A 12,920-nucleotide genomic window follows, 5' to 3' on the forward strand; every position below is an offset into this window, starting at 1 on the left:
TTCCTAAATCTTATTCCTAAAATCTAATGTTGTGATCAGTAAGTGGTCTGAAAAATGCTCATTTGTTCAGAAAGAGAACCCAGTCTTCTTGTAAGTCCACTTACCATACAGGGTGTTGGGAATAAGGACACTACAGTCTAGAGCAGAGGTGTGAAACTCAATTGCACAGGGTGCCAAAACTCAAAGCGCACTTTAGGTCACGGGTCGAACAGGATGAACATTTATTGAACATGCTAAAACTATGTTTAAAAATTATGTTTTTTTGAACATAAATATGAATAAAAACAGACAGGCATATTATTCCAGAATAAAAAAAAAATTAAACTTTATATAACTTAAAATACTTTGTTCTCAATCAAAATATCCCTTGTCAACCAAGTTACAACTATGAACATGCCGCAAAAGAATTCTTCTTTTCCACAAAAGTAAAAATAACAAATCAAAACATTCAGTTTTCTTTGCTCTTGTGCCATTTTATAAAAAAATAAACTTAAATTTTTAATATCTTTAAATAATTTGCTCTCAATAAAAATTTGTTAAAATCATACAAATTCAAAATATGAGCATGGTCCAAAAAACCCTGGAAATATAAATAAAATGTGTGCTTTTAAGACAAAAAATAAAAATAACAAATCAAAACATTCAGTTTTCTTTGCACTTGTGCCATTTTGTCAGAGCTGGATGCTTGGCATGTTTTCTTGGCAACAAGTTGGTTTAGGTTTGGTGTGTTTAGGATGGACTGCAGGTGTTCCTCAGTGAGAAGACTCCTGTGTGCTGTTTTGTTCATCTTCATCACTGAGAACAGCTTGTCACACAGACATGTGCTACCAAACATGCACAAGGTGCACAAGCATGGAATGTTTCCGGGGAAACTATCGTTCTGTAAGGCAGCTGTTGCGCTGCATTATGGGATCTGTAGTTTGTGTGTTATCAGCGCTTCATATCGCCGGGCCATTAATAACAACAATAAAAATAGATTTTTATAAAATGATCATATAATTGTACGCCGGGCCCGGACCTTGAGTTTGACACCTATGGTCTAGACTCGACTAGAGTATTAGAATATTAACATCATTGATTTCGGTTGCGTTGCTATCTTGTACCGCTAGGTGGCAACATTTCGCGTGAAGGTGGATGATTTATAACGTTGTTACACTGTTACCATGGGCAACATGAGTATCACAGGTTTGCTTTGACTGCTATTGAGGAACCGAGAGAGACTCGATACATGAGCAAACTGCTACCTACTTACTATTTGCGGAAACTTTAAACCACGAGTAATGTCGACAATTCTGACTAAGGTAACTATTTTAATTTGTAAATTGGGAGAATTAAGGGAACTCTTTTCTCAGAGGAGAGTCTGTGTTACTGCTGTGTTACTGCACTGAAGTCTGTGTTACTGCTGTGTTACTGCACTGAAGTCTGTGTTACTGCATGAAATTTAGTCAGTAATGATTTTATTAGAAACTAGTTCTGAGAACTTGCAACAAATTTGTATTGCTTGAAAAAGGAGTGTGTGTGTGTGTGTGTGTGTGTGTGTGTGTGTGTGTGTGTGTGTGTGTGTGTGAGAGAGAGAGAGAGAGAGAAGAGAGAGAGAGACAGAGAGAAAGAGAGACACACAGAGAGAGAAAGACAGAGAGATAGAGAAAGAGAGAGAAAGAGAGAGAGAAAGAGAGAGAGAAAGAGAGAGAAAGAGAGAGAAAGACAGAGAGAGAGACAGATAGAGAGAGGGAGAAAGAGAGAGAGAAAGACAGAGAGAAAGAAAGACAGAGAGAGAGAGACAGAGAGTGAGAGAGAAAGAAAGAAAGAGAGAGAGAGAACGAGAGAGTAGATCATACTTATTATCAGTACATTATCAGTAATGAGGAAGGAAAAAGCAACCTTTCATATTTTCAGTATTATATTTATTTTCTCGCTCAACTTGGCTTCAATAATTGCAATATGCTCTAATATTTCAAATACACTCATTGTGTTTTAAAAGTCCTGTGCAGATGACTTTTTTTACTTCTTCTTTAAACAGTGACAAGAAGAAGGCTTGTGATTGGACACTGAGGCTGGCATCCTCACTGGGGCTCGAAAAGAAACCTGCTTTCTCATTGGATGCTCTGCAAAAACAAATCAAGTTCCTGGGCAGTGCATGAGAGAGAGGTAGAGAGGGAGGTAGAGAGAGCTGCGGAAAGGTTCAAAGGGGATGTCCTCCTGAGAAAGTAGTGCAGTAGTTGTTCTGCTGAGTGCTTGGCAGGTTGTGGTAAGCCTCTACAGCAGAAGAGTGCCATGGCTTCGCTCAGCCCTTTCGGACGGTCCACTACGGACATTCGGAACGTGATGCAAAGACTGCAAGGTAAGTCATGCTCCTCTGTTTATCTGTATCTGTTACAAGCATCCTCATGCTATTCATTGTGACTGGTCCCTAGTTTAGTGTTTGCAGACAAAAACTGTATACACACACACACACACACACACACACACACACACACACACACACACACACACACACACACACACACACAGTGTCAAATTCATCAATCTGTTTAGACTTCACATGGTAATTAATCTATTGTGAGTGACATAAGTGACACGAATGCTGTTTTGGGCTTGGTGGATTTAATCTAAACTCTCAGCCAAATATTGATCAAAGAAATACACCCCAAACGCTGGTCCGTAGTGGACTAGTCTAGAATGACTGGTGCAGGCAGGCAGCGCTGCAGTGCTGTATGTCATGAAAGGTTTTTCACAAGAGGAACATCACTACACACCTCAGTCAGGCCATAAAATATATAGGCAGGTGGCTGGGAGTGGTGGCGGATTTATTTTTGTGCTTTTTTCTGGGCAGAATCATGTATCACTGCTGCCAGATCAGTGGATAATTCAGTTTAGCCGGATGTGGACCACAAGAAGCCATGTTCAATAAGTGACAGAGCACTATTTTGTTAAACCTTTCTAAATAATTTTCTTCTAGAAAATTAAATAACAGTTAAAAAAAATGCATCTAATAAAAGAAGTAGTGATACTCCATTAGATATGACTTCCACTTTCTCTGTAGTTTCTGAGGATTCAGCATTCCATCATGCTTATTGCAATGTTTCTTTCATTTCTGTTCTATATTTAAGAAATTCTGCTATGCGGAAGTGGCATAAACTTTATTTCTGACACTTTGGTTACCAAGGAGAGCCAAACTTGTGTATTGTGAAAGCTTCCTTTCATGGGTGACATTTACATCCTCTGTGACAAAATCTGAGTTAACAGAAGGACTCTGTGCAATAGTGTTAAAACAAACAATTAGTTGAGATGCATTGAATTCATTGCATTCAAATGTGCAGGTAGAGATGGTAAGGCTATTGTAATTCTGGCTGCAGTGTAGAGCAGTGCTTCCAAATGGGTTTTCCAAACTAGTACCAAGAGGGAGAAAAAACAAAGTAGTTACTACTCCACAGGGACTTCAGAGTGATGTTGATCATCCAAGTGCTGCTAATGATGATATATATATTTTCCAGTCACCACTTGCTTTCAGACACACATTGAGCTTATGCCTGGCTCAGGCTCAGGCTCAGGCTCAGGCTCAGAACTTACCTCATCTGTTATACTTCAAACAAGAATCTATTACAGTATAAACAAAAACAAAAAAAACAACAACAGATTTTTTGTTTATTATTTGTTTATATTAAATTCACTGATGTGTTCCCAGCCAGGCACTGTGATGAATGAACAGTGTGTATGGAGGCAGCTAGAACTTGATACTACTTATGTCCTTGAACAAAGAACAAATCAATATTTTTTTAAGCTCCCTTCATTGGTCCCCATGGTGTTACATCACTGTATTGGGGGCTTCTTGCAACTACAAGTTTGTATTTATAGCTTTTGGTTTAGTTATTGTTTTCCAGCTTACAGGCTTGCATTTCATCTGTGTCTCATATGCCAATAATCTATATATTAATAGGTAATTACATTGATATGCTATTGGGAGAATAGATAGATGGATATCTCCAGGGATGTTCATTCCAGCTCACTAGGAGACAGAGAGACATCTGGGAACAGAATGTTCCCATGACTAAGTAAATGCATGTTTTACTTTATTTTTTCTAGAATGAAAGTATAATTGTATGCCGTGTTGTAGGAGAATACCATTAGGGGGTGTAACAGCTGAGGAAAGATAGGTTGTGACATTACTGTATTTTATCACTGCCCAGGATTCAGGGCTGGAGTGATGTATAAGATACATAAAATAAAAAAGTCTTATTGTAGGCTATAGCCATATTGCTTTACATAACCATATGTAAAGCAATGCACTTCCACTATCTTAGAGACATACATCTTTATAATGCAAGCTTTGTACAGGGATAGTTGTTTCTGGGATCTCACGGTCCTTTTGTGTTGTTTAGTTTTTGTTTAAAATCAATGATCAGTAATCTTTAATTAATTAATGTTCTAGCGTTTTATCTAGTTAATAAGTCAACTAAAGTCGCATGACAGATGCATGACATCTCATGTTGTACAGTCGGTAAATATGGAGACAAAAAAAACTACAGCTGTGAATAAAGAGTTCATGCTTAATTTGATATTCCAGAAAGGAAGTAACACGCATTTGCAGCTGTCTGATGGATTCAGCCCAGCTGTCAAAATAAGGCTCTTATAAAAATGTCAGCTTGTAGTGCTATACTCGTTTTCATGTTTTGCATTTGCATGGGTACAGTTTCAGCCTCATTACAAGAGACTCTGTGGTCTCAAAGTGTGAAATAAAAGCTGTCATCACGTCATGCATGTCGGCATCATATTTGACATTTTCGATGAAGTATATTCTCTGGAAGAGGAAACTAAACGTGTCTGATAAACTTTGAATCGGTTGCCATGGTAGGAAGGTAACAAATAAGGGTGTTAATAATAATGTAGTGAACTGAGGGATGGGCCCATGTTGGTGCAGCAGTTGTTAGTTTCTACAGGAAAGTTGAAGTGTGGTTTCCTCCTTAGTGGTAACTGACGCGCTCCAGTTGAGTGAGTGTGGTTGAATAGCGTGCTATGCATTTACCACTACCATGTTTCTGCCTTCTGCACTGGTTAGAATTAAGAACAGCAAATCATGCTTCTGAATTCCTTATACTTGTAATCACAGTGCAAACATATTCTAGTCCGAGCAGCATCCTGTAACTGCCAGGAGCAGCTGACTGAGACTCTGAATGCTCTTCTGAGAGATCACGGGCCATGGCTTTGACTCCCTGTCAAACAGCCACTGCAAAATTGCAGAATAAAATGCATGCAGAAAATGTGTGTGTAGTCTCAAACATTAGGTTACAATATAAAATACTATTATGCTCCAACAGAAAACATGATATCTTGAAATCATTGGTGGTTATAAAGTGACATTATAATGTATGAATAAGGATGTTATTGTTAAAGTCATCAATAAAGAGTTGGCTTTTACAGTGGTCCCTGATGGACAATTAAAAATTCTAGGTCCCTTAATCCTTAAAGTGAGCATCCTCACTCAGGAAACTATATCTGAATCTGATCCACTGCCAACGGTGTTGTCAGTCTCTAATTTATGTTGAGTACCAAATGGACCTTCATTTAGAGCCTGGTCATAAGACTCATCTTCTGTAACTCAAGAGCACTTACTGTTGCTTTGCCTGACAGTGGATGTGTAATTAAATCCAAACGAACCTTCTCACAGCATTTTTCAGCAAGTTTGCGTCAATTTATTCCAATGGGCTAAGCAACACATGACATGTTTTTCTGCGTGTGGTAAAAGTACATGGCAGATTGATTTATAATTACTAAAAGTATGCAAGTGGATTAAGTGGTTAAGTGGATTTGTAGCTCAGTCACAGATTGTGAAAGTGCTACTAACATTTTGGAGGCACAACCTGAGATTAAATTATGGGTAAATCAATAGAACATAATTTAAAGTGGCATATCTTGAGGTTTTAATAGTGTATCCAGGATAGAAGCAGGACCAAGAAGTGCTCATAGGTCTCAGAGTAACAGGCTGGTTGCGGTTACAGTAAGATAGCAGGTGGCAGATACAAAGCAATGTTTTCCATATAAATGATTCAGTATGACTTTGAATGAACTTCCATGATACTCTTAACTCACTTTTGGTTCTTTTTAGGTCAACAAAACATTCATTATTCACTGCAATAATAGGGCTTATGAATAGTTTTTCCTTGGTAAAGGAGTAACAATAGAATGTGCAGGATGATATATAATTGTTTATCTATCTATATATACCTTTTTTATTTTAAATTTTAATTTTCTTCATAGGAAAAGTGTGTCTCTGTTGTAAAGTTTTTTTTACATCACAGTCCTGGATTGCTTGTTTTGGTGGCATATCAGCTGGTAAGCTGTAAAGCACCGGAGTTAGCTCCACCCTCTGAATAAACCAGAGTACCAGCCACCCCATGATCTCATAGCTCCCTGCATGCTGATTGGATGAGCTCTGGCATAGATGATGAGGTGCTGGGGATGGTGCTGGAGGCTGAGCAGATCAGCGGGGGTTGGTTAGGCACATCCAGAGCAGCATGGCTCCTCTGCACCACTGACAACACGAAGCTGCAAGCCTCATAAAAGCAGCCCTCGATTAAGGGCCTCTCCTCAGCCGAGGGATGTGAATGGAAGGGGACAGAACAGGAAAGAGAGAGGAGAAAGAGGGAGGGTCAGTCTTTTCCCTAGGAAAGCAGTTCAGCCGGCTCTATGTTGCTTCCTAAAGGAAAAAAAGGATAGCTGATGTTTTTCTCCCTGCTCAAATTTCCTATTTGGATGACATCTTTCGAGACGCACAGTCAGTAAGCGGGTCTGCAGCACAGCACAATGGCTCACTTTAAGGATGTAGCTGTGAAAAAGACCACATCTCTGAACCTGGTGACTGGATTCTTCCAGTATCTGCGCGGTAAGTGGTTGTCTCCAGAGACGAATGTGTGCGAGACCAACAGCACAGATTTATATGCAGTGTGTGCTGTGCTGTATGTAGGTGAAGCAGATGCATGAACGAGATTTGCAGTGACACAGCAGTGGGCCTCACTAGACATTGCTGGTCAGCTGAGATCCTCCTCCAGAGAGAGGTAATTACTGATCAGTGTCACGGCTGTCCTCTGCTGCTCATGTCCGAGTTAGCACAGATGTCCGTTGCACGTGTGCACTAACATTAGCCACATACAAGTGCGCATGTTTGATTTAAAGATGACCACAGTGTCTGAAAGCTGCACTGGCATAAACATTTGTTATGGGAAATCATGATGCTACATGGAAATGGCTTCCCATCAGCTGACTGCATGCAAGAAGAGGATGTTGTCTCTTGTGAATGCATTTTATGTGTGTGTGCTGTGTGAGTGATTTGTAGGTGACCTGAACTGCCTAACATATCCTGGTATTCTGAATACAATATTTTATTTGTTTTGTGTGCGGTGTCATGTTTTTTTTATCTGTAGCAGCTTTATGTATGTGAATGGCCAGCAATGTAGAGTAATGCCATCGTTGAACATTACAGCTTACAGCTTACTATATTGTAGTTATAATAATATATTACTGTTTCTATGTGCTGGGGTAGTTCTTTATACTTCATGTGCTTGTTCAGTGTGTCATTTGTGCTGCATAAGAATTAGTTTTCTACTGTACTGACGTAAATTAAACTTCTCTGCCCCTGTACACAAGTGCATAGTGAGGATTTGCCATTTATGCCTGTAAGAGTAATGCATCATAGCACAAAGATCTTTGCTTTGGTTTTCAGTTTGGATTGCAAAAATATCTAATGGAGTCCTAGCTTGTGGAGATGATGAGCACTGTGATTAACCTTTAATGTCTCCATGACAATCTGGCAAATATAGACACGGTTTATACATTTAACTGTTTTTGTTCTTTTCTAGATGAACAGGAGTTGGTTCAGAAAAGAACTTTCACAAAGTGGATTAATTCCCATCTGGCCAAGGTAAGATAAGTTTTCTTGTACATTTTTCGAGTCACAGTCTTGTTAACTCATCACCAGGTTTTAATATGAGTGACATTTTCTGTTAGCATCGGCATAAATTCTATTCTATTCTCTATTCTATTCCGTTATTATCTTTAGATAAAAGCATCCAGCTCTTTTATTGACCAGCTGAGCGTGGCAGCACCTTCATCCATGAATACATAATAGCTCACATGCTTAGTTTTATGTCCTGCGGTCTTGATAGAAGGCAAGCAAGTGTTTAATCGATAAAAACAGCACTAATGATTGAAGGTCATTAAAGGTCATATGCAGCCCAGTAGACAATAGATCAGATTTGTTGGCCACTGGTTGAATGCCAGGCTGCGTTTATAGTGAAATAATTCAAAAGAAGCCACTTATGGTGGCTATTACTGTGTCACATGCAATGCATGAATAGTGTATTGTATTGTCATCCCACCATTTTGGCCAGACTGGTGGTCTGGGCTTGTGCTTGTTGTCTGACTTTGTGTCTGTTTCCCTAGAGTGCAGTTGGTTTTGAAAGTCAGTATCACAGCAGATCCTCAGCCACAAGCTCAAATATTGCAGATGCTTTCAGTAACACAAAAAGGGTCATGTTGGGTTTTGTTGACCTGTGTTGAAATGTTACATCCATATTTAAACAGAAAAACGTCTCTGTATTCAATTTACTGCATAGCCCAAAATGACGAAGCATACCTCTGAAGTTTCCAGATTTTTTTTTGTTTTTGTCACAGGATTTCTTTTCAAAAGTGTCTATGTTCTTAATTTTAAATATAAAAAATTGAGGAGATAAAATGCAGACTAGCAAAGCAGATTTTTCTCTCTTTTGTTAATTGTATTGACAAGAGTCATAAAACTTTGCCTTTTAGATTAATAGTCCAATAGTTTGTGAATATTTTCAGACTGATTCTCCTGATCAGGATATTGAAAGGATATCAGTTTTGATCACTTTAATCATTTGATTTCTGTAGCTTTCTCACTTTTATTTTTCCACCCACATTAACTGGCCAGCCTAGAAAATAGCACTTGATACAGCACACCCCGCTTCAAGAGCTATTTTTAGGCAGGCCGGTTAATGTGGGTGGAACCAATACTGAATAAAACTGAGAAATCTGCAGTAATACAGTGAGATACTGTACACATTTTAACTGACCAGAATATAATATAGCACTTGATACAACACATCAAATACACTTATATGAGAATAAATGTCAAAATGCATTATTTAAAAAATGCGGGATTAAAAAGTGTTTGTCTCATTAGCACTCAGTGTTCCCACTGTCTAATGGAATGTGTGTGTGTGTGTGTGTGCGTGTGTGAGTGTGAGTGTGTGTGTCAGATTTGGAATTGTATGTGTGCAGATGGTGCACAAGAAGGCTTGGAACAATTCTCAGCAGGAGAAGGGCTCCTCTGAAGGCCTTTGGCATTTTGGATAGTGCTTTTGTATGACACATGAAAAGATAATATGAAGATTTTGCAGTATTTCAGCCTTTCAGCCTTTTACACTAGGCAAAGACGTGTAGGTTTGTGGCACCTCTCTCAGCTTGATTAATTCATTGTTTATGATTAGTTGCTTTGGTGACAAGGGACTTTCCTGCCACAGGAGAGAATAAGCTAGCAGGAGTGGTGGATTTAAGTATTCAAGTCCAGACCCAGATTAGATTCAGAGGCCCTTTTGTTTTAGAGGATTTGCCACAGCAGTTTAGAGCATGGCATTGAAAGGTATAGAAGCGTGTTCATGACAGCCAACTTTAGAAGGTAGTACGGATATATGTTTTGATTCTGGATATGCACTGCTTTCTTCATGAATAATGTCCAAGTTAAACAATACATTTTCATCCATTGCTCTATTTCCAGATATTGCAAATAAACATTGCTTCCAGACTCAGTATAACCATTTGTTTGCCATTTGTTTGTCCCTGTCCACTTGAGCAATCCTGTGTATTTAAAGAGAATTGTCCTTCAGCATGAAAAGTGCTCACTGAGCTCTGAGTCAGCATTCACTGTTTCTCGTTATTTCCATTTCCTTTAACATTTTGTGCCCTTAATGATAATCCTGTTTTGATATTCTAGTAAAGAAAAATCACTGTGAGGCCATGGCACTTTGCATCTAAACAATTGTGCAAAGAATACAGAATAAGGTATAAATAGTTAATGACTGTCTCAAGAAATATTATGTTTGTATATTATTTGGAGTTTTGAATTCATATCAGACTGCAAAAAGCTGTCCATAAAAAATCAGTTCAGCATAATCATTATAATACTTGAGGGGTTCACGCCCCAGCACTGCCAAGCTGTCACTGTTGGGCCCTTGATCATGGCCCTTAACCCCCACTGTTCCAGGGATTCTTTATCGTGGCTGAAGCTGTGCTCTGACCCCAACTTTTTACATTCATATTAGAATAATAATAATAAGCATTTATTTATGTGTGACAAAATAAATGCTTATTATTATTATTATTCTAATATGAATGTAAAAAAAATGAGCTGGGCTTCTTTTCTGATGTGGTTGTATTATTTTGTTGTATCCTGATCTGTTGTGGAAGAATTATGTTGGGAAATGTGGAATTGTGCCATGTGGGCAGCCTCCAGTCTCGGCATGAACAGCATGGCTTTTGTAATTAGTGTTGAGAAAGTCAAAACTTTACATGCTTTTGTTTGTAATGTGGGTGCAAAGATGTAACAAACCTTTTGAAAGCCATGCTAGTAAAATATGTCACTTTAACGGTTATCTTTGTGGCAGCTTTTATTTACCTTTTTATTCAGAAATCATGCCGGGTAATGAGGCAGTTTATCAAAAGCAGTGTGTACCGAAATCTAAAACCTTGCTAGCTGAGTGTAATTTCCTCACCTGATGAATATAACACATTTCGGTTTGTGTTTGGCTGTTTGACAGATTTAAACAGTGTTACTTGTGTTTGTGGTACATGCAAAAGAGAAACATACTTCAGTTAACAAAAGCCTGTTATTTTCAGAACTGTATACTTGCTGGGTTTTCCTAGACTTCCTAGATCTTAGTAATCTATAATCTTTTTTGCGCTATTTTCCGCAGCGTAAACCTCCTCTAGAAATCAATGACCTTTTTGAGGACATCAAAGATGGGGTGAAACTGCTGGCTCTGTTGGAGGTCCTGTCTGGGCAGAGATTAGTAAGTGCTATACTATTTTTTTTTATTATACTATGCTATATTTTTTATTGTTATTATGATTATTGTTGTTTTAGCAGCATTTAGCAAATTTACACATTACTCTTACAGTACCTGGTGTTTTGTGAATTTGAACAGACTTATAATCATAACAGACAGTATAATCATAAATTAATCTTGAGTGTCAAAAAATGTATTCAAAAAATCAGTAGGATAGACTTATGAAACAAATTTTATTCTACTGTCATTTTGTTTTTGTTCTGTCCATCCATTCACAGCCATGTGAACAGGGTCGGCAGTTGAAGAGAATCCACTGGGTGTCCAACATCGGAACTGCTCTGAAGTTCCTGGAGGGCAGGAAGGTAAGCACTGTTTCTGCCCTAAGATAAATTTCCCTTTATCTAACACAGCAGTAACCACATAATGGCTATGCCTGGCAACCTGCATTAACAAAAAAGGGATATTATTAAAAATACACCTGCCCCATCCATGTAACTACATTCTTGTTATGCTGCAGCTTACAATAAGAATAAAAATAGATATGGAGAATGCAGGTAAGACTGTCCCTTAGTCTGTGTCTAGAGTGTCCAATGTGTTACTACACTCTCTCTCCTGTCATGCCTTCTCTCAGTCTGTGTACAGAGGATCTCCGGTTAGTACATTGTGATGCAGCAGCTCACTTTTTGGTTTATGGCTGTTTGCTCATGCCTAGCTGTTTATTCAGAGAATTTTAGTTCTCTTCAATACATTGTATCTACACTGCAATTAAGTCTTATTAGTTTGCTTCAATATGTTAAAGAATACCAATTTTAAAAGCAATTGCGTGCTTTCTGAATTTTATTTATTTTATTTATTCCCTGTTGAACGTGAAGCATATCTTTTTTGCCTGAAGTTTTTTTTGTTTTGCCTGGCATGCGTTTATTCCCATTGACATTGACAGTGCGACATTTTATTCCCATTGACATTGACAGGTCTCTTATTTTATATGACTATATAATTGGAATAATATTAGGTTAAACCTTGTAAATTTGTATTTTTACAGATCAAGCTAGTAAATATAAATGCAACTGACATTGCTGATGGAAGACCTTCCATAGTCTTGGGGTTAATGTGGACCATTATCCTGTACTTTCAGGTACACCCTATGATTAACCCTAGTCATAATATATCATCTTTATACTTTAAGAGGTTAGGATGTTCATCCACACTACCTTACCAATGCTTTTTGCAGATTGAAGAGCTGACAAGTAACCTCCCAGCCCTCCAAGCCCTATCCAACAGTGCTTCTTCTGTAGATAGCATGGCTAATTCAGAGACTGCAAGCCCACCCATGAAGAGAAAAGTCATCACCAAGTTCCAGGGCAATGCAAAGAAAGCCATGCTCCAATGGGTGCAATGCACAGCAACTAAGTATACCACGCTTTGTATACATTACAATAAACTTGGCTTCAATATTACAGAAGTAAATAACTTCACATTGTGTTTAAAGATGCATCCAGTTCAAACATTTTATTTATGTTGATTTTAAAAGCCGCTTGGGGATCGAGGTGAAAGACTTTGGTCGTAGCTGGCGCAGTGGTGTGGCCTTCCACTCTGTCATATATGCTATTCGCCCAGACCTGGTGGACATGGAACTGGTAAAGAAAAGAGGCAACCGTGAGAACCTGGAGGATGCATTTACTCTGGCAGAGAATGAGCTGGGCATTCCACGCCTCCTAGATCCTGAAGGTGCTTGTTATCTTATCTTGTTGTATTCCCTTACATAGTATTCCCCTGAATTTTGATATACAAGAAGACATGATAGAAGTTTTAGGTAGGCTGCAGTAATTTCTATATTTTACT

At 38.4% G+C, this 12,920-nt stretch overlaps 1 protein-coding gene across 22 annotated transcripts in view; it reads left to right on the forward strand.

Annotated features, from left to right (window-relative positions):
* The first annotated feature begins 1,174 nt into the window (after positions 1-1,174).
* Positions 1,175-12,920, forward strand: part of syne1b (spectrin repeat containing, nuclear envelope 1b) — a 66,805-nt gene continuing 55,059 nt past the window's right edge. For 10 of the 22 annotated variants that reach the window (XM_047821777.1, XM_047821784.1, XM_047821778.1 and 7 more), the window contains exons 1-8: positions 6,483-6,880; positions 7,854-7,915; positions 10,986-11,081; positions 11,357-11,440; positions 11,710-11,730; positions 12,121-12,213; positions 12,310-12,488; positions 12,610-12,806. In XM_047821777.1, the coding sequence (XP_047677733.1) occupies positions 6,802-6,880; positions 7,854-7,915; positions 10,986-11,081; positions 11,357-11,440; positions 11,710-11,730; positions 12,121-12,213; positions 12,310-12,488; positions 12,610-12,806 (811 nt within the window). In that variant the 5' untranslated portion in view covers positions 6,483-6,801. Of the gene's footprint in view, positions 1,302-2,020; positions 2,342-6,481; positions 6,881-7,853; positions 7,916-10,985; positions 11,082-11,356; positions 11,441-11,709; positions 11,731-12,120; positions 12,214-12,309; positions 12,489-12,609; positions 12,807-12,920 lie in introns of those variants that run through there. The other 12 variants (XM_047821782.1, XM_047821794.1, XM_047821797.1 and 9 more) reach the window with 4 other exon arrangements.

Source organism: Tachysurus fulvidraco, chromosome 12 (assembly GCF_022655615.1).
Source record: "Tachysurus fulvidraco isolate hzauxx_2018 chromosome 12, HZAU_PFXX_2.0, whole genome shotgun sequence".
In the NCBI taxonomy this organism is placed as follows: domain Eukaryota; kingdom Metazoa; phylum Chordata; class Actinopteri; order Siluriformes; family Bagridae; genus Tachysurus; species Tachysurus fulvidraco.